This window comes from Psittacula echo (assembly GCF_963264785.1).
Source record: "Psittacula echo genome assembly, chromosome: 3".
Classification (NCBI taxonomy): domain Eukaryota; kingdom Metazoa; phylum Chordata; class Aves; order Psittaciformes; family Psittacidae; genus Psittacula; species Psittacula echo.
In genome coordinates this window covers 16875695-16898758 of record NC_137736.1, presented here as the reverse complement: position 1 = coordinate 16898758, position 23064 = coordinate 16875695, and the positions used below count along the sequence as shown (strand labels likewise).

At 37.1% G+C, this 23064-nt stretch overlaps 1 protein-coding gene across 1 annotated transcript in view; it reads right to left on the bottom strand.

Annotated features, from left to right (window-relative positions):
* The window catches only part of CADM2 (cell adhesion molecule 2), a gene marked incomplete at both ends in the record, with an annotated part of 618340 nt that overhangs the window by 151465 nt on the left and 443811 nt on the right, over positions 1–23064 (bottom strand). The window contains one exon of the mRNA XM_080612961.1: positions 9356–9505. Within this exon, the coding sequence (XP_080469087.1) occupies positions 9356–9505 (150 nt within the window). The remainder of the gene's footprint in view (positions 1–9355; positions 9506–23064) is intronic.

Sequence of the window (23064 nt, the reverse complement as noted above, 5' to 3'; positions counted from 1 at the left end):
TCCTTTATATCACATATATATATTGTGCCAGTCAACATGGGCTTATTTTTTTTAGGGTGACTATTTAAAAGAAAAATATTACACTGCTTTACTATAGCCTTTAAACATTAAGAAGCCCAGTCTTTTACCATTAAGTCTTCCTGTTTTATGCGGAGCTGCTAAAAGTGAGCCTTTAGTAGTATCTTCTCCATTTTAGGTTAAAGTGAATCCATGCTACCAGTGAAGAAAGACCCAAGCTGTCTTCACCCTTGCTAAGCGTGAAAATAGAAGTGAAGGAAAGCATGCTGCAGAGACATTCACACTCACTGTATGCCAGTCAGCTCTAACTCAGAGGGAATTTATCTCCTAGCCAATAAACTCTTAAGCCCTGCTAATACAACATTGTGGGGATTTGCCACCTGGGATCACAGGAAGCTCTGGGACTCCTCTACTGTATTTGACTGAGCAATGTTAGAAATATACAGTCTGGCAAGCCTCTATCTTCTCAGAGAGGCTGTAAGTTCAAAAGGCAGATGGCTGAAGTCCACAGGTACAACTGTGCTATCAAACCAGCTTCTGGGGCAGGCCTGGAATCAAGTTATCTCAGGTCTAGTTAATCCAGACTCAGAATTCTGTATCATGCTGACAGAAGAAGCTTTTCCTATCCCTTAACTATTTTCCTACATAGTAGTCGCTGGTCTTCAGATATCTTTGGAGTTGTTTTCCATCCAGTTGGGTACTTCTCTAAAAATATGTTGTTAAATCACCCTTCTGGATTACATTTCTCCTTGACCTGCTGTGTTTTTATTCCTCCAGCATTTACTGACTGATGGTTAATCTCCATGTTAACTTCCAAAAACAGCTGGAATGGCAGTGATTGTACTCCCTGCTGTTAGGGCTAGGGCTGCTGTGATTACATTGCATTCAATTTCAGTTTCTGTTTCAAAGTCAGTTTCTGATTCATTGTTTCCATTATCACTAGCCAGTGTGGAGAAACTTTGTGGAATCTGGATAGACCTGCCAGAAACAGCTAGCTTAAGCACTAGCTCAGGTGCCTCTTCATGGCACTGTGCCATGCAGCTCTTGTCATGTTTTTGAGGGTTTCTGGTTTGTCCTTGGTAGAGTTGTGTCATCCAGATGCAAAGTCATGACTGTACTTATGGTGTGGATTTTTTCTTGTTTCTATATGTAACATATCATATCTTTCTGTTCTGGGAATATCTGAATGTTTTGTGTCTGTTTTTCACTTTAAATTACAAATATTTTTATGCTTTTATCCTAAAGCATTGTCTACTTATTTATAAACTAATATACCATTTCTAAACATTTGCACTTCAACTTTTCCCACTGCTGTTCTCTTTTTAGAAGCATAATTTTCACCAAGCCTGCAAATATCAGCTGTTCTTTGCAAAGCCAGTTCTTTCTATTCGCCAAAGTTAAAGTTTTCCTGGATCTAACAGTCCCTTATACAACAAAACATCCAGGTTCTGGTCTGCCTAGTAATTCTCCTATCCCTATGACTCTACTGTATTAAGTTGTGATATCACAATCAGCACTCTTGCCTGTCACCTAGTTTGTTCATAAAAATAACTTTCACTTTCCCTAAGGAATACTGTTCACTGTGCTCCTGATTAAAAATGAAATGTCTTTTTCTGCCTACCTTCATGTTCCTTATGACGTACAATGTTGAGCTCTCCTGATCCTGGATCTACTGCTCATCATTGTGAGCATGTTCTCCCACTTGCCTTTCTCTGCACTCAAATTGTTGCTAGCTATCATTTGCTCTAACAGTTGTCTGAAAGAAAACAACAGGTTCAGAATTTAATGCAATAGGTCCATTTTCTTCAGGAAACCAGGAAGTTTTGCTCATCCATTCAAACCATCAGTTCAGAGAGGCCACATATATGAAATTTCTCTTTCCACCTTTTTTTTGAACCGTGCCTCCTCCAATTTCTCACTTCTCAGAAGATTCTTTGCCATTTGAAACAAAAATAGCCACCAGTCTGAATATCATGAAACCCTTAACAGAGTAATCTTAGCAGTGTCATCACAACTACAGCTTCACTTCATCATATTCCAATGTATCAGCTTCATTCTCCATTTAGCTTGAGTGCTGGCAAACTTAATTTCTGCACATACCCACACTTCAGCACAATATAATGCAAACTCCTACACTTTCCAGCCATCTCTACACCATGCTCATTTGCTCACTTAATACTGCTAAGAAATGAAAAAATAAATGCTGTAAGTGGGAGTAGTTCTACTAATTTATTGCAATGAAATAATATTCAAATGCATTGTAATACATTTTTAAAATGTAATTTTCACAGTCATACAGACAATAACTGTCAAGATACTTTAACAGACTCCTGTTCTCTTTTACCATATTATCTTTTTTAGGATGCATGAACACAAGCATTCTGGCTTTCAAAAGTGGCAATCTGTTTTTAAATCCTGGGTTTTAAGGATCAAGTGAGACACCTGATCTCAGAAGCTCTAAGACCACTAAGGAACTACTATCTGAAATCATTTAAGCTAATTTCCTACCCATTGCTCAGGGGCAAGGTGCACTGGGTCTGGTTGGGATAAAATTGATTTTCTAGACAGGAGTCTCTATGGTGCTGTATTTTTGATTTATGATCAAAATAGTGTGCGTAAGATGCCGGTGCACTGGCTATAGCTGAGCAGTGCTTGCACACACAGAGTCAAGACTTCTCTGTTTCTCAGAGTCCCCCTCAAGTAGACTGGAGGGGACATGTTGGGGACATGACCCTAACTAACCAAAGGGATATTCCACACCATAAGAAGCTGTGCTCAACAGTAAAACTTATGAGTTGTTTTCCCCAAGTAGGGATTGCTCAGAGACTGATAGTTGTGCAGCATAACTGTGAAATCAACAGATCTGACCAACATAAACCCATTAAATTTAAATACAGATCTTGGAAGAACTATTCTAAAAGATCTGCATGGAAAGGTCTCTGTGAAAACCAGATTTCTATTTCTGATAATTTCTTCTTTAAATGCTAGAAACCTCTGAAATGTCACAAGGCATTAACAAGCTATTGCTATTCAGCTCAGGGGTAAAAGAATAACAATCCTTTTCCTCTGTCTACCTTCTCCCCAACTTTTCCAGCTGTAAAATCATACTTCAGTATTTGTCTGCACAGTTTTTTTCCATTTTTCCCATTGCTTTTCATGCTATGTCACAGGCTTACTACAGTGTATTATCTCATTGAAAGGGTCCATTATACTCTAAGCAACAGCAAATCTCTAATTTATATGCGTACCCTAGGACAGAGTTAAGCTTGGTCATCATCTACTGTCTGATACCATCTCCACTCAATTATGTAATAGGAAACAGAGCATGTGAAGGTGGAGACATAAGCCCATTCATCATTGCTACTCAATCTCACATTACTTAAATACTAATGCTCTCAGTCCTCTCAACAACACAGGTTGTCTGCCTCCCTGTCTGCATAGCTCATCTAAAGCATGTATTTCCTACTTTCCTGTGCAAAAGGACACATTTTCTTTGCTTCTCCGACTTTCATTTTGTAGAAGCCTACTTCTTCTACCGGAGCATGCTTGTCTACATGTACACCTACATCTTAAATTCAACTGCTTACTAGAATCATTAAATGGTCCTTCAGGAAGGAAGTTCACTGTTTCCCCTCAGTCAGAAATACTCTCAAATTATTTTTGTAGCTTGCACTTGCAAGTGCCTTTGCTTCCTTATGTAGCTTAGAATTGGCAGCTGAATCGCCACAGAATAGTGTAAGCTGGATCTATACTTAAATTCAATACCCAGGCTTCCACAGAACAAGTCAAGGAGTACATACAGCTAACTAACTGATGCTTCCAACATCAGAAAGACAAGATTTTTATGCCTGAAAGTGCCAGCCTTTTGTATGGCAATTAAGTCACCATTTAATAGTGGCAGTGTTGCAGTTAGAATTAAAAGTTCTCTGCAATAATGAATCCTCCTGAACCGACATATGTGACACTGTTATTAAAATCCCATACCTTGTGCACTGTGAAGTTCAGAGTCTCCCTCTTAATATCTTTATATTGAGAAAGAAAAAGGTTCGGAGTTGTTTTCATGGAGTTGACAGTACAGTTAGGTATGACAAAAGGCACTATGTTTTGATCAGAGACATGTCCTGTCTCCAAACTTATCCGCAAGTTCAAACACGATAGTGCTACCCCAAGGGGAAGCAACTGCAGAACGTTATGGGCAGCTGCTATACTCAAACATGCTTCCACAAGCTCACTTGGGGCATCATGCCTATCAGAGAAGCTCTCAGGAGCTTTGTGAGTACAGTGCCCTCTCATAACCCTTGCTTAGTGCACCAGTATCTTTGAAAGCTTTCAAGATGATAGGGAGTTACATAAATGCCAAGTACTCTTACATGTAAAAAAATCAAAGGTCATCTAAAGAAACATACTCTGCTGCTGAGGGATGAATAATCCTGAGCTTGGAATACGCTTGGAATACACTTTCTAATTTTTCAGTAAGACATGAAAGTGTTAGTACTTCATGAAAACACAAGGGACGTAGCCATCTATGATTAGCATCAGGCATATGTCTTGTCAAAATCTGACATGTCAGTTTGTGGCAAACTTGTCACGATCAATGTCAACACATGACTTCTTTTACTACCAACAGACCTGCAAACTTCTCTGTTAAGGTGAAGAGTGGATATCTTACATTTGCCCTTGCCTGACCGAGAAAAACTGTTAGGTATGCATACACCAGGTACTGTTTCTTTTCATTTTTATAGTCTGATTGCACATTTTTGTACTGATGAGCTATAACACCTTTGATCGATATAACACCTTTGACATCAACAACCATTGTTCATGCCTCCTTTATAACTCCATATCCTGCTCTACATGTATCTATATTCCCTACCAGAAGGGAGTATGAGATGACAGCTCCTATAGCGAGCTAAATGAAGGGTCTTTTCAGTCTTCTCTTTATCAACCATTGCTGTGTTTCTGTGCTACATGCTTTTTGTTATACATCTGCATTCATACTTATGTCATTCTGATTATTGTCCACTCAAAACCCTTAAGAAGTGTTACCAGTGAAGATAAAATAAAATAACCAGTATTAATTTAAAATCATATCTGTCAGTCCTACATTGCTGCACACTGTACTTCTTCCAAAGGCAGCTACACAATTATAGGTACTTGGGTGCATAAAGGGACATGGAGGTTTCTATGGCAATTATTCATTTTAATTGAAAATTGTGTAAGGAAAACCTCATTCTATGTGCAGCATGTGATTTGCATTTGTTTCCAAAGAATCTGAGCTTGCCCAGGGTGAACTCTGAATTCTTGTTTTCCAGGAAGACATGATCTTTAAGTCCGTATAGGTGGGGGGAAGCCGAAGAGGGGGGGTCTTGCTAAGGTTGTAAAGCCTATTAAAATTTAATACCATTTATCCAAACTACACTATACTTTACTGTTAAGTAAAGACTTCAAGCTTCAACTGAAAGAGGATGAGTTAAAAATCAAATTGATTAACAATGTCCTTGAAGCTACAAGGTAGAGGAACCAGAAAAAAATCAGCACCAGAAAGGCCAAGAGAGAGACATTCACACTGAAGGAGACAGGTCATCAGTAAGACCAATGCATAAAGTCAAACATTTGTATTGTCACATATTTTAACTACTGTGTGTTAAAATAATAATGAAGATAAAGTTAGTTCCAGCTTTAATTTAGAGTGTCAAAATAAAAGTCAGAGGGAAGCAAATGCTTTCTGTGGCTTAGCTAATAAAATAAAGCTATAACATTTTTTTCTTCCCCCAGTTCCCATTACCACAGTAAGTCAAACACGTTTTAGGCCTACATTTACAACAAAACCCGAATCAACTACTTCAAGTTATGAGGACCTGGAAGTAACCTCTGAAACATGGTTTCATATTCACTAAATTTACAGCATTGCCTTTTCTGGAACAAAACTCTACTCATTTTTTATCTGTATCATTGTAAGCCTGTCTAGGTCAGGTGCCAAAAATGTCTCAAGTTAAAAATAGTCTTTGCCCCCTTCATAAATATTCAATATTAAATTGCTAGGAGGGTGGTAGTGGAGGTGTTCTTTACCAGCCACAAAATCCTCCTAACTGAGCAAAATCTGTACCGAAAAACATGTGGTCGTAGCAGAAGAATAATTTTAACAGTGTAGCTTTGGTATTAGTGTATTTGTCTCACTGCATTTCCATGCTTCCTTGGAATATCTAGAACAGAAAAAGGAAGACTATGACTCCTAAATTAAATTTTAATGATTGCATCACAGTTCAGTAGGAAGCAAAATGGCGCGAACATGCTTTTCATAATATGTCATCCTTTCTGAATGAAATGGAGACTAAAAATTAACCCCTTGTTGAAAGGCATGGGACTGAGAAGCAGACATTCCCTCCATGTGAGCAAGCAACTCTTTCTTCCTGGCCCACAGCAAATTTTGTATTTTGGTCAGAAAATGCTTTTTCAAGACAGAGGAACCAAATGGCTTGAGAAAGAAGTGTGAACATGAAAGGGGTCCCACCAAGTATAATCTAGAAGCTGAGGACTTTTCAATGCATGGACAATCTGCTGTATTTTTGTCACCTGTTCTGCCGTATGTTGACGGCTGTCATCTCCCTTATCTCGTGCTGCAGCTTGGACCCTCTTTTGATACTTAACTGCCTTCCTTCATTTTACTACTTGACTTTCTCATATTTACTAAAATACAGAGCAATCAATAGAAAGGTTTCCTGAATTTTTTGTTACACTTCCAGCCATAAAAGACAAATACTGTCATTCCTGCATCTGTCATTCTTACGAGTACATAGCTGGAAAATAACTTACTGAAACGAAGTAAAGTTAAAGGCATACAAATTTGATTTAGTTCTGAACATGGTAACATCAACAGTTACTCAGCTTTGACAGATATAAAGGCTACTGGTGGTGCTCCTCTTCTAAGGGTCTGTTTCCTACACAGAACTTAACCCTACACCATTGTATACTCTACAACCTACTCGACAGCTTTCATGAATTTTCAGGGTTTGAGAAACACAGCTATTAAACAGCAATTTTCATGGTGCTGAAAGGAAAAGTAAGATCTGAAGGTTGGTTTTGGCTAACATTAAAAGACAGGTTTGAAAAGACTCTGGCTGAGGCATTGCTCTCAATAAATTAAATGTAATGACTGGATCTAGTAGAAAGCTGCTTTTTATAGCCAAATTGTATGCTTGGCTGGGAGAGGTGGGGAAAAAAAGGAAGGAAAAAAAAAAAAAAGCCTTTACAGTTACACTTTCCATCATTTACTGAGGAAACCACCAAGATATCACAGACATGAATATCTCTCTCCATTTTGACTCAGTTACACAAGCATCAAAGCCTGTAAAGGAAATCTCTGTCTTCCTTATAAGAACACATGCATACACAGAAAAATTGCCAACGAAAGCTGTAGCTTTCTTTTCGGAAGTGGCAGAATGTTTCCCATGTAGCACTCGGATGTGCTGCTTACTCCCCTCAGTATATTCAAGCCTGGACACATCACATAGAATGCAAAGCCCTGCCAGCATAGGAAAGACTACATATTTTTGTCTGAAGGACCTAATTTTTTCTTGACCACATCAAGACGCTTTTCTGTCTAACAGATATACAGTAATCCCTAGATAAAATGAGTCAAGTATTCCTCAAAGTTTTGGGACAAGCTAACAGTTCAATAAAGAGTGTGGTCCTTTAAATTTACACACTTCAGCTCCTCACATTTCCTGTGGGGAATATAAATTGCGTCTAAGTCCTCACTATGCTGCATGCCATTCAAATTCTGTTGTTTCAATTCATTATATTAAAAAGTAATGCAAACTTCAATTATTCGCAGTAAAAGTACAGATTTAGCTAAAGTACACAGAAAATTCAATTCACACCAAAATGGCCACAAAGCTCAAATTAATCTATTTGCAGTCCTCCCATGTCCTTCTCAGCATCCTTTAAAATGTCACTAATTTAATAAAAGATACAGATTTGCTGAGTATTGATATGCTCTAACAGACAAGTTCTCTCTGCTTTTAGTTTTGCAGACATTATTTACCCATCCCAAACCACCAATGATTACAGCTACATTAATACAGGGGTCCATATGAGTAAAGGTTACAGGACTAGACTTAGAGCTCAAAAGTTTTCACCTTATAAACCTCTCATCTTCAATCCTGTGTTCAAACGGTACTTATGATTTCAAAGAAATTGCAAATCAAATGATTACACGCTACAGGAAATTAGATAAAAGAGAAAGGAACCACTTCAAAACCATCAAGAGATTCAATTCAGCTATTATACTAATAGCAAAAACCCCCATATTTTGATTGCAGCTTCAGCAGGTATAAAATGACAGGGTTTAGACTCTACTTTTATTGAAGTGCATAGATCCACACAGCATTTTCAGTCCTACAAGGTGTTTTAAAGTCTTGTCACCATTCAGCAAAGCATTTGGACAGCAGTTCTTTAATTTCAAGCAGAGGAATAACTGCACTTGTTAAAATATGTTCTAGAGTATGTAGCACCTTTCAGAATAAATTCAAGCACTAGAATCAAGCATGAAATATTGTTGAACTTCTGTAACGCTGAAATCAACACCAAAGCTTTTGCATTTTGAAGCCAAGTGAGGAATTTATTCCTCATAACTTGAGTTTTAGTTTCTTTATGGAGTATAATGTAATCTTTATCTCAACATTCTATTATGTAAAATGTTATGCTTTTTCATATCAGATTAAGATAAAGATCTTAGAAATATATCCTACTGCAGTGATAATGCTGTTCTTTTTGTAAGGAATGTCTTTTTTCCCCCCTTTAATTTAAAATTAAAAAATCTGTGCACATAATTCAAAAAATCAGGGCACTAAAACTGAGCATTTTTATTAGCTGTTAAGAACACGTACCACAGCAACTCTGTATTGCACTAACAGCAACACTGCAGTACACCTGAAGCAAATAGTGGGCTTATATACATACAAATGCAACATATATATATGTACACACACAAACACACAGTAATAAAAGCAAGTCACAAGGTTTATGGACTACTTCCCTTGCCAGTCTCTTACCACCCATATAGGCTCATCCAAGATATTTTCCAACAATATTTTCCAAATTAACTTGCAATAAGAATTTCAAATATAATTATTTTCCTTTAATAATAAAATACAATTTTGTATGGAAGAGAGCCCTTCAGCAAACCACCTCAAACAAAATGATTATGTCATGATTATAGCTGAAAACATCTATTCCTAGCAAATGTTTTCGCATTAAAATATTAAAGGGAAATAGCTTTAAACATTTCTTTCTTAGAAAAAACGATGCAGAACCATGAGCTCAGGAAATGATTTACCTTTCTTGTCATCGAAGTACAGTGTCTGTTGAGCTGGATTTGACCACTGGAGGGAGGTGTTATCATTTTGATCGACCCTGCAGGTCAAATTTGCTGTACCCCCTTCAACAACTGTGACGTTCTGTGTAAGTGGAAACTGCCCTTGGCTGCCTGAGGAGGGAAGGGAGAGATGGAGAAGGGAAGAGGGTGAGAGAAAAAAAGAAATATTTTAAGCTGTAAAACTAAATTTATTGCTGCAACTTCCCACAGGTGACAGAGCCTGAATTCAGTGTGATCTATTCTGACCAATAAAAGGTACTATGATAAATTGGAAAAAGTTATATTTGCAATATATTCTCTGTATCTAAGAAACAGATAAATGAAGAAATAGGGATTTCCGCCCCCTTCTTCCCCTCCCTCCCCCCATCTCCAGTAAGTCATACTAATTAAATCCAAAGAAATACATTGCAATTTTATCTCCTCAGACTTACCAACACATCCAGGCTATGCCTCTGCATAGGGCTCACATGCTACATCACATATATACAGATATTATATACAGATATCTTAATACAGGTGATACAGTTAAATGGCTGTTGAAAACATCCCTGAAAGCATAACATAAAAATCTGCATCGGCTTCTTAAAATAGGCGTACAAGTCAGTCTTGACTCCCTGTTTCTTCTTACACTTTTCAATAAATTCTCAGGACAATGCTTTTCCTACCAGGTTTGGTAAGTTGTTAGAGAGCAAATGTATTGTGAACTTACGCATCCTCTGTTTCGCAAATGTATGTGAAACTCAATGCATCCTCTGTTGAGGGAATATAACCCGATCTCATATGAAAATGGAAGTGATGATGTAGTAGGTCTCTTTCACATCTGTGATTCTATCCCAGAGAATCATGCATCACAGTAAGTGCTTGCTTAAAAGTCACTGGGAAGTTTTCCAAATACCTCTACACAATAAAGGAGCAGTATCACCCACTTTTTTGAATCACAAGTATTTTCAATGCTGTAGTTAGACTGAAGTGTTTATGTATTGTGAGAACACCCTTTGACAAACAGCATAACACATTCTGACAAACAGTATTGTAACAAGGGAGCACAGTAAATTCATGGAAGTAATTTTTAACATGGATGAGGAAAGAAAAGTTCTTCAGTAATAAGAAAGACATCATTATCTGGGAGATACAGTAATTTCTGCAAGGATACAATGCAAAAGAAAGTCAATACAATAGTCTAAATCAAATATATGCTTCCTTCTTCCCCCCCTTTTAGAGAGGTTCTGTTAATACAAGAAGCACTCATGGGCAGGTATTGCTGCTAGCATAAGTATAATGCCTAGATAGACACTCACGTGGGATATGTCTGAAGTGAAAAATCTCTACAATCCTATAGGTGTGATCAAGCTCACAGACATAGGTACATCAAGGAAATTATATATACAATATCCACTAATTGTACCAATACGGAATCACAAATCTGGCGTAAAACCTTCACACAAACATCCTATTTTAGTGGCTCTCATCAGAGTTGTTCCCCAAGCTAAGTTAAACTGAGGCATGCCTTTTATATAAAAGTCTATTATGTCAAATACAGGTTTTCAGATGACCAGAGTAAGAAATTACTAAATAAAGATTAAAAACTGAACTTGTATTTGACCTGCTGACATTGACAAAAATAGAATTCTTGCCAGGTTTCGACAGCTGCCCATTTCCCTATGTAACATACTTTTGATGGCATTAGGCCTGGTACATAAGCTTCTATGTCACTGAAAGCATTAGCGGCTAGATAGTCTAATACTTTCCGCTCTCTTGGTTTAAAATAAATAAAGGATTTCCATCAAAATGTAAAACTGGTCTGATTTTTGTATAAATATCAACTTCCTACAGATGTCTAAATGTCAAAATTTACTATGTACTAAGATTTACTATAAAACGGTATTTGCTATCAACAGGGTAACAGAAATAGTAAACAAAAATAGAGGAACACCGAAAACACCACGGCTAATTCAAATGCTGCAAAAAATGAACGCTAAAATCTCATTACATCCTCTATATCTGACACTTCATTAATCAAACCCCACTTCTTGAAAACCACATGTTGAGAAATACTTGATGAGTGAAAAATCATAAACAAGGATGGAAAGAAAAAGAACAGAAAAGATATGTCTTTTCCTTCCATTTCTCCTCTTTCCATTCCAATGAGTCAAAGAACCTCCAGATACTGCAGAAATTGCTTATTGCTTAAATTAGAATTTTAAAAATCCAGAAAAATGCACATAGCCTGTTATTACTTCCACTAAATTACAGGCATCTTACCAAAGAAATGACCTTCTAAAGAATGAGTTGTGGATACAAGGCAATGTGGGCTAAACCACTTTTTGCATGCAAGAAGCATTAAACAGCCTAATGCCAGAGATTAGCACAGTGAAATCTGTCATTTACATTACGGGCTAGGAATGGAATATAGTTTAATGAAGAACTGCTGTAATGATTTAGCACTCTATTAACCCATTTGGAAGAACTCCCCAGAATTAGTTTATATTCCCTTTCTGATATTTTAGTTCTTATCATGTAGGTGTCAGCATATATGTAGTCTATTATTTGCTAACGATTGTGAAGTCACAGACATGTTTAACCAGAAGAGTGGTTAATAGGTGAACTTTTCTGATGAACCATTTAAATGGGAACTGTAGATGATATCATCTGAAAGAGGTCTGAAGAACTTTCTTTTCTCTGGCCACTTTACTGCATGCTGATGTTTTGGAAGAAAGAATTAATCTAGCATACAAAAGTGAAATCAAAGCATTCATTCTATCCATTACCCATACAGAAGCTGTGTGGATCTGGAGAAGATGCACACAGCTTCATAGGAAACTTGGAATGGAGAAAGAGGTAGAGAAAAAAATGAACCATTTTATCTAGAAATTAACCAAATTGCAAAGAAGGAAGCCTGTGCGGAACAGAGAAAATAGGCAAAGCAAGACCAGATATTGTACACCTCTTCATAAAGACCAAAATAATTTATAAATGATGGGATAGCTAAGACAAAGAAACATTTATGAGATTTATTTTTCTGCTGGTATCAGCATCTAACTTGAATTATTGAAATAGGAACTTTGGGACTGGAAGGACTGAAAAAGGTTTTAAAAGCCTATATGAGATAGATGAACACTACAGAAAGCATCCACATTATGCCGTTTAACACAGCATTACAAGTATAAAGTTTTATGCCACTGAAGATTAGATCTGGTTCCTGGGGGACTGACTGTTCTGAGAGATGCTCGTGTCTGTTAAACAGGTGAGTAGCATGTGCCCAGGAAGCATGCCAGCAAAGCTGCCAGGATATGTGCACACTGGGATGAAGAGCTGAGGCCGTCAGAGACACAGACAAGGTGTTCTCAGCCACTTCTAGGTACCACCGTTGAGCTGCAGGGGCAGCAGGCCCCCACTGCAGCACAGCGCCCCGTGGCTGGAATCACATCACTCCCAAAGGGATCTGCTTTGGATAAACCCCTTATGGATACGATAACTTATAACCATTCATACTTCCAGCACTGAGTGCACTGGTTCTAATCCATTTGAACAGTCCCATTAAATCAAGACTGCTTGTTGAAGTGCTTTCAATATGAAGGCAAGCCTAAAGTCCATGCCAGACAGAGGTATGTTTAAAGAAATAGTTTCATTATCATTTCAACAACTAGGTGTTATCACTGTGGTTCTCAAGCATGAAGAGTTCTTAATATATAAGCTCCTATTTCTTAATTTCTTCCTTAACTCTGTGAGCAGAAATAGAACAAGATAGTATCATCTAACAGGAGCATTCCACCTTTACTTAACAAGTCTAGTAATGGAAAACTTAGTGGCACCTTCAGTAACTTATTTGAGGGAGCAATGGTCATCACTGTTTAAACATGAAAACAGCATTTTACACCTAGTTTGAATGTCTCATTGCAGCACCTAGCACCAACTGGCTAACGTTGTATCTTTTCACCTGTTCTGAAGAGCCCTCTATGATCAATTTTTTCTTTCTTTTGTAGGCACTTAGAGACCATGATCATATCACCCATTAACCTTCTCTTTGACAACCTAAATAAATTGAGCTCTTAAGCCTTTCTGTAGAAACCACATTTTTCTAATCCTTTAATTAGTCTGTGGCTCTTCTCTATGCCCTCTTTAATTTGCCTTTTTTTTTTCTGAAGTGTGTTTCCAGACATGGAGATCCCACTGTGGCAGTCACAGGGGAAGATACAAAGATGATACCACTTCTCCATCAGCACATGTTCTTTTTTGCACACCTAAATGAATATCCTTGGCCACAGGGTCAGATGGGGACCCATGTCTGACAGTCTATCATGATGCCTGTGCTTTTTGTCAGCCACCACTCCAAAAACAACCCCCCATTTATTTCTTGTCCTGTGGCTGTTAGACATATGTCCCTACGTTTCACTGCACTTAACGTATCTCACTTTAAGCCCACTGACATGTGCTCTTCCTTATTTCATATAGCCACAGTCTTCATGGCATCCACAAACATTGCTGGCAACAACTGTGCTTCCCAGGTTGTTTCTGAAAACCATCTAAATAGTACAGTACTAACCACTTTTCCAAATGCAGACAAATGCACAGAAACACAACTGTTCAATCATGAGTTCTTCTTTGTCATTACACTTTCACCCTAATTTTTGAAATAGTTCTAAATTGCATGATGCTTGTAAGGTTGGTTTTGAGTAAGTTCTGGTTATTACTCAAGATGTCACTCTATTTCAAGTCAAAGGCCTTACAAAAGTCAAAAAGATTTTAAATATTATGGCTACCTTTTTCCAGATATAACTGTAACTCAAGAAGTCATGAAAACATTAAATACATCACATATTTTTATTAACATACATATAAACATATTGAAAATAAATCAATTCCTAATAAAACTTTGTTTTAAAACAGTACCAAAAAAAAAATAATTGGTCTTTACTTCAATAAAACTACATGGTCAATATGCATGAGCAGAAAGGAATAAAGAACATGACATATGACTTAATAATTAATTATACATTAAATTTCAACATGCAGTGAAAACCTCTAAGCACTTCCCGCACTGCTCATCAGTGCATTACGCACTTCCCAGATACATCACTTTTTAGTGTGCATTGTGCTAGCTGAACAAACCAAGATGTTTTATTTGCCTCTCACAGGATGGCCTCTCCCCTCCATCCCTGTAAAACTTGGCAGCCCATCTCTTCCTTGAATATGAGCAGCCAGGACACTAACACACCACTCCAGAAACCTTAGTGGTGCTTTACAGAACAGGACTAGTAATTCCTTCTTTCAGGTTGCAGGTATGGAAAAAGACACCCAAATTTGGTATTTGTACTAAGGGCAGATACTGACACTTATTGTAGGAGATACACCAGTAGAAAAAATATCATAAGATTTCATGATGATGATGGGACACATGGCTTGCAAAGGCCAGGGCTCCTACACACACTGCAAAAAAGGCTGTTACTACCTGTCAGCTTTTAGAGAATACAGGAAAAGCATGAGGCTGATCAGTTCAAGCAATACGAGAACTATCCCTGTTTAGCTGAAGAAACAGAAGGTGAGAATGTGAGCTAGGGGGTGGCAGGAAGCGAGTAAGAAGGTAAGATGGGACAGGGAAGGGAAGTGAAAGTTGTATCTCTCACATGAGTTTTAATTTGGATCAAAGAGAAATCCCTCCATCAAATGCTGTTTAGCAAATACTAAAGGGACATTTTAGTTTCATAAACATCTAGAAAATGTAGAACATATATATAATACATACTCTTCTGAACACATATTTTTAGGTTAGTTCAGTGCAATTTACTTCCTACTTTACTATTAACTGAGCTGATTGACAGGTATGATTGGATAATGAATGTGATTCAGACGATCACTATTCTAAAGACAGGGCTACCCATCCAGCTTGTTTGCTTTCTTCACAACAAATGGCTGGCAACAACACTTGACACAGCAGGTCAGGTGAGTCAGACATATATATTTCCATTACAGTATACATGATTATGTCCTGTTCTATGATCAAACCTTGAGGCAAGTCAAACAATTGTACTATCTGCCTGCAGTATACTAATAGAGAAAGAATGAAAAAAAAAAAACCCAACCAAAACCATCAATAAAACAGAAGTACTGATGGCCTGAATTACAATTCTCTTGTATACAAAGAGGGAGCAGGAAGCTTCACTGGAAAACACTAGAAGGTTATACAAAGATAAATAACCAATGAAGCTATTGCAAAAAGAAGGCGGCATCGATATCTCGATATCACTGTCACCATGTGGTATCACAGCCCCCCTGCTCATTTCAGGAAGCTTTGTCATCAAAATTAGTTCAACTATTTTGACTAGATGGAGCTAGAGTTAAGTATATTCTATCACAGGTTGTTTTCACAATGCTTTGTGGAGGACCAATACTGCTTTCCAGTAGAATTGACAGGCTGATATCTCATTAGCCACAAGCTGTTTTCAGTCAAGAAAGGAGGGCTTTTTTCACCGAGAAATCATGGCTCAACTGCTTTTACAGATTCTAAAACTGATTTTTATCTCAGTGTGTGACAAGACTATGCATAGTAATTACCATTATTTGGTCCAGTTTGGAAACATTCATCTTGTGAGTTCATCTCATGTTTATTTGTTTATCTTTGTTTTGGTTTGGGTTTTTTTACTTTTTGCAATTAAAATGAAAGCTCTTTAATGAGTTCAACACTTTCTTTTGATGCTTAGGTTATATATTATAATCCATTTACCAGGCCAATTATAAAAGTGACTTAGTGGCTGTGAGCATCAAGAAAACAGAATCCTCTCTTTGCTTTTGTTTCTGCAGAGGTCTGTTTTTGTAGGAAACAGTTATATTATAAATTAAGAGAGTTTCACCATATCAGTACAGCAAGCTTTGCCTACTCATGTCACTGTATAACAGAGAACCATAAAGAGAAATGGGCGTGGAAAGAATGGAGGAACTGGACAAGAGGTGACAGTGAGTTAGCAATCTTGACACATCAGTTCCAGTGAGCCTGGTTGCCCAGCATCCCTATGAAGTAAATTATCAGCATAGAAGCAAGGGAGATAGTAGAGCCTAAAGTCCTGTTCATTCTCAACCAGAATGCCTACAGCAGAGATTTATCCTTTCCAGTCCTGTGTAGAACCATGAAGAAATACCTTTGTTTCATAACTTTATAGCATGATGTCAGCAAAAAAAAAAAAAAAGCTGACAAAAAAGTTCAAAACTGTATGAAAGGAAAAAAGAAAATAACACTTGAGCAAATTATTTTTCAAATCAGCCAGATTTTTTTTAATATTGACTTCAATAGGACCAGGTCTTAAAGGAAAAAAACTCCTACAGAATAAATATTTAGGTGAGGAGGCAAGCAACTTACTACTTCAAATAGGAACTTGCATCTGTATGGAGAATACATTAATTTTGGCCTGCTTTCTTAGCAAAAAGAGCAAAAACATTAGAAGCAAAAGCCAGTATGATAAAACATCTAAACATACTGAATCAGTTTCCTGACTTTTTCTCCTAATTTATGTATGAAATACTGCCAACATCTCTCTGAAGAGGTGAAGTATTATTAGCTTGTCTTTATCTAATTTAAAGAAAAATGATACTATGAACTGCATTGCAGCAGGCATAAACTAAGGTCTGCATTACTGTGCAACTTGTGTTTCTTCTAACTTTTCAATAGGAATTAATCTCCTCCATGGTTTTTTTCAGCACAGATAAAATGTTAGTGTCCTGCAAATACTGAAGAAACTACAGAAGAAGTTGTTGGCCCTATTATTTTATTTTATTTCTATGATCAGTCTTAAGGGTATGGTAAAATATTTGCTACCAGACAGGTAAGTACCTGCTGTGCTTTATTCTAAAAGATAAAGTGTCAATGTTGCCTGCATGCTAAACTGGATTCATACAGCAGTTTTAAAGAAAGAAAAATTTGCCTGAGCAGAATTCGATACACAAAGAATCTTTGGGTCAATTTGCCTTTCCTAACTTGCTGTCTTAAATGGCACCAATTTAGTCCTGTATCTAGATAAACTCTAAAAAGTATATACTATCTCCAGAGAAACTGTCCTTTCAGTTGTTTAGTCACTGAAGAAACATTGCTTAAAAAAAGAAATAAAACAACAAATTAAAATGGTGTGCTGTGGTAACTATTACATGCTCCAGCAGCAAAACCACTTGCAGAGAAAATCTGGGTTAATGAGAACACTGCAGAAACTTACCACAGAATGACAGAGTTTTAGGAGAGAGACAAGAAATAACTCAGAAAAGAACTGTTACCCCTCAAGCTGTGCCTTCAAGGTTGCTGGGTTTTTTAAAATGTTTAAGCAATTATTCAAATAATGCAAAGGACAGGAGCACACTGCTACAGCTGCTGATTTCCGCCTACAGAATTTATGTTAGACAGCAGTAATAGAGAAGGAGAAAGCCTTTGTTCCTTCCTTCACTCCTTGTGTTTCAGTTGTATGCTTTTACAACAGCAGCTAACTCAAGATATAATTGATTTGGACTATATTTCAGTGAAAGAAATTGCAGATACAAATTTGAGAAAATTACATATTTAAGTACAATTATTCTATAAAGACAAACAAGAAAAAGTGTGTGAGACACAATGGAATAAAAAGCACAAACAGCACTATTTCTTAGGAACCTCACATAAATGGCTTTTTTTTTACTCTTTTCAGATTATCACCATGGTATTATTTGCTTGTGAATGGAGAAGCATATCCAGTGATTTTATATTTCAATTTATTTTGGAAGGGGAAAAAGGCATTCCCCTCCACAACTCTAAATTCATGATGGAAGTTACAAACCCCAAAATAATTAAACTGAACTTCATCTTCCCACAGCCACGATAACAGACTGATGAATTTTCTGGTGTCGTAAGTGCAAATATGGTTTAGAGCTTTGTGTCACTTTTTGCTTTAAAGTGTTGGGTTCAATTCATTGTGCCTCAACAAACTGTAAGGCCCAATTGGAAGGGACCTAATTCTAACATGAAAAATAAAGAATTGGGCATTTTCATTTATTTGAGGATCTGAGCGTCATTGTCACATTTCCATTCCTAATTGGCAAATAGACGATAATGACATTTTCTTACTTCATATCAGTGCTCCAAGAAGAAAAAAAAGGGAAAAAAAAACCAAACCCAAACAAACAAACAAAAACCAACAAAAAAACCCAAAACAAAACAACAAAAAAACCCCACAAAAAACAACAAACCACAAAAAGCCAGATACTAGGGTAATGGAAAAATATATATAAATCTATGGTGGAGACAAATATACATACATACGCTATCACATCTACCGCCTGCTATGAAGTTACAACATACTATGTGCTTTCCTCTCTCCCAAAACCAAGCATTTCATCAAATTGACTGGTACTTCTCGCAATCAACACAACTCCAAAAAAGTAAGGCCTCTTATGAAAGTCAGTCTAGAACTTCAGTTAGCTTAAGTCAGTATCAGGCACTATCAACCTCACATCAGCTATGTGCTTGGCCACTTGCGCAACTGGAAGTAGTTCCTGTTGCAATTTATTCCCCTGTTCAACCTTCTTCTCTGAGCAACAAATGAAATTAAGTTCTGGACATGTCATTTTAAAAGAAAATTAAAGAGCAGTAAAGACTAGTTAATACAATCAGTTCTTCAGACTGCTATCTTCATACTTTTATTTGGAAGCCTCTAAAATTGACCACCACACTGCAACACACAACATGGAGACAGCACTGCCTGAACATTGCTTACTGTCTTCTGATTAATTGCCTACCCACCATAAATAATCAGTTAAAAAGTATAAAATACTCTGCTTTGGATACTCCTCTCTTTCACTGGGGAAAGTCTTCATAGAATAAGAGCCAGGCAAAAAAGAATAACCAGAAATTTCAAGCAAAAGATCAGACTCCAGTTATGTGAACACAAATCTGAGCAATTTACCCAAATGGCTACAGAAGGACAAGAAGAACTTAACATTGCTGATTTTTCTAAGATGACTGCAACAGAAGGAGGCTTGTCCAAACCCTGCATCTTGTCAGTGAGTCAGCAATTCTGTCATATATGTGCCAAAAACGTTTTCACACTAATATCATTCTGATGAGCAACAGGACAATACAACTATCCGAGCCTAAACATCACGGGAAAACTTACACCCACATTGTCAATTTAAAAGCAGAGCATGCAGCCAGGCATGCTGATTTACACTGTGAGTTCTTTATATATCCTATCAAAGAACTATCATGCAGATGTTTAGCAATGATAAAACAGGATTTAAAATACCCTGTCACTGTAATTTGAATACAATGCATTAATACAAATGATCCATTAGAAAGTACTTACAATGGGTCTAAACCTGACTGCACTGAAATGCAATCTAAAGCACGCAATTTTCACACATTTTCTGTCCTTTCTCCATGTGATAGCTCATTGCAAGCCACAGGTGTTTGGCACTGTGATGGCATGACTCAGCCATTTACCCTCTTAAAAGTGCACTGCAGTTCAACAAGTGCAAAAATGCCTTACCAAACAACAGCAACAACAACAAAAGAAATCAAAAAAGAACACAAGTGTTCTGGTACACTCCAACCTGTCACAGCACGGTTCCACATTGGAGAAATGGTCACAAGGCCTGAATTAATATTTTGTGTGAGAGATTTTCCTTCTAGTTCTGTACACTCAAAATATTCAGAAAATGCTGAAAAGCATACAAAGGCTTAGATGTTTATCGTAACATAATGCAAACCGTACCTACTATTTTAAAGTGCACATGATTAAGTCCTTTTTATTTAAAATAACACGAATCCAAGAATTACATTTATTGTAAAAACTTTCGTGAAGGAGTATGTGTGTTAAAAGATAGTACTGTCTTAAAGGTGGAAAACACCATGCCTGCAGATGTTTTTATGTGAACAGGCACTCCCTTAATGACTTTGTGTGGATCAATACGCAGGCGCATCCCAGCCAACTGGGAACATGCCCTGAAGAATGTAGTTTTGATTCTGATAGAGCAAAAGCCTTAATGATTAGTAAAACGTTTTCCACTTGTGATGATCTGTATATTCACAAAGTTTTCGTTAGTGGTGAGTTCACCTACCATGTCAATATTTACTTTCTTTGATATTTGACTCGTTTTCTAGTATAGAGATCTCTGAAACACAGCTCTGCTTAAGCTGATGAAAGTTCCAATATGAAACAACAGTTTTAAAACTGACTTAGTACTTTTGCCCTCCCCCCCAGTGGGCTGGAACAGTAAAATAATAGCAGGAATTTGGTCTGGAGAACGATTGCTGCATACAGTTCTAGCAGCCCTTTTGAGGCTAAGTGTCACCAAACTATAAACAACAAAATTACTTAGGCCAGACTACACTTTAAGGTGCCAGAACCCAGGCTTGAACCAAAGAGATGAAGGGTAGTTCACACCCATCCAGGATGCATATTCTCCTCTGTCCTTTATACTTGCTGCTTCAGCAAGTGCTCTTTTCTCCTGTTGTGTGTCCTGACACAGAACTGCTGATTCAATTCCAACAACCATCTTCACACTATTTCTACTTCAGAAAGATTAGGCTTCTGCTGGTGCAAGGTTCTGAATAAAGGGAATATTTCCACAGGTGACTGCTTTTTGTCAAATTTCATCTGCAAACCTATGTGACTTGCTCCTATTAGCAGATATTAGGAGATTAGGACTGCATCCTGCTATTCTTTCGTGTACCTGTTCTCTAATGAATCTTGCAAGCTGATCAGTTGTAGATGTGGCTCTAATTTTGTGCAATTTAGATATCATTTTATATAAAACTACACAAGACTTTATAGTGTACTTTGAAATAAAATCACTTACTCTACTGACTTTCTTTTTTCCTCCCTCTGGTCTATGAAGTATCTATTGATATGGCAGTGCCGATCCGCAGCAGTTCTCCCTGCTGATTTAGGCCAGCAAGCTGCTCATGAATCTAGCAGATGTTTCAGTTGTCTGGGCCAATGGAAACCTTATGGACCCTTTTTTCTTCATCTCCTCCCAGGAGCAAATGTTAGTACAGCAGATATCTGGATGTGTGCCATGCAGCAATAAGAGACAGGAAAAAGCTGCTGTGGCTTCGTTAAGCATGGTGCTGTATACTGATTGTATTTTTTTTCCCAGTCCTCTTTAAGAGGGTTCTTTACAAATGCCACACTCCTCAGAGAGCGCCAAATGCTAAATCAAGGGTTTTTTTAACATACCCCTAGACTTCCTCAGTTGTGCTATGGAACTCCAGGTTACTACACAGATATACATTAGAAAGATATATTCATGTGTTAGACTTCTTTTTCCCTGTCAATGCAAATTTCGAAGTGCCTAAATGCAGGTTGCATTTAGTATCATGTCCCTAATAGATTGTACAGACTGTGTCAAGGAAACTGTTAAGGGGATTTAGGTATAAGAGCAATTTAAATGTTTTAAATTTAATTTAAAATAGATTAATTAAAAGGAAAGGATATGCCTGAATTCTCTAGCTGCCCTCAAAAATAGGTATATGAAAAATACTGTTTCTTAAGCACTTGACCTCGCTTTCAGTAGATGGAAGGAACACTCTCTTAACTCAAAATCTCAAAGTTTTTACTCTAGAGTCTGTTTCTTTTTTTTTTTTTTTTTTTGATTGTGACCTTTGGATCCCTTTTAATGTGAGAATTTAACATAGGGTCTGTCATTTCCAGGGGTCTATGAATAAAAAGCTTCGACCTAAATATCATAGTTGTCTGAAATTCTTGTCATTTCTGTTCTTAAAGGAACTGAGCCAGTTTGACAAAAGGAATCAGCAGAAAAATATTTTCCAAATTTCTTCACTTTCTGCATTCATGAGGAGTATTTTTAGATACAGGCTCGATACTCATTAATCATGAACCAGATAAACTCCAACTCCTGAGAAAGCACAAAAAAGGACAGGATGTGTGAAACCAGTGGCAGAATCAGGAACCCAGAACCGACTTCTGAATTTCCACAGGAGGCAATAAAACGTTACCATTAGCTTCAATGTCACCTGGACTGAAACCTTTGTCTCTGTTTAACTAAAATAGCCTACTGCATGTCCAATAGGCCAACAGAATAACTTTATTCATTGATTATTTTCAATTAGAACAACAGTGTATTTCTTAGGAAGTAATTCCAAATCCTCACAATAACAATGGTGTCAAAGAAAGAATGCAAATTCTCTTTCTTTCTTAAAATCATTCTTTGGCATGTCCTCTTGCACAAAGAATCCCTTACAAATCTGCAATAAGATTCACAGTTTAATTTGATATTTTCCCTTTTGAGTGCAGTTAATTTATCAGCTCCATATAAATACTCTCATATTTTTACAGCTAAGCTCTACTTAAAATATTATTATTATTAAAAAGGTCTAACTAAGGAGCTACAACAGCTGTATAATTGCTTTAGTATGGAAAAGTTTCAGTGAATTTCATAACATGTTAAACACGAGGGTTCTCTGTAACATCAATTCTTTTAAAATTCACTAAAATGTAAGAAATCGGCAAGTATTTTGATAAGTGCACTGCAGCACTTTTCTAGATCAGTGAATTAATGTCAGTAATGGTTGACTTGATTTCCTACTTGGCTGTAAGAATATTTTCGTTGATGCCTTTTGCTTTTATGATTTACTGAATTATTCTACAGGTTATTTGGTACCTAACAAAATGTTAGGAATGAGTTTCTTCTAAAAAAGA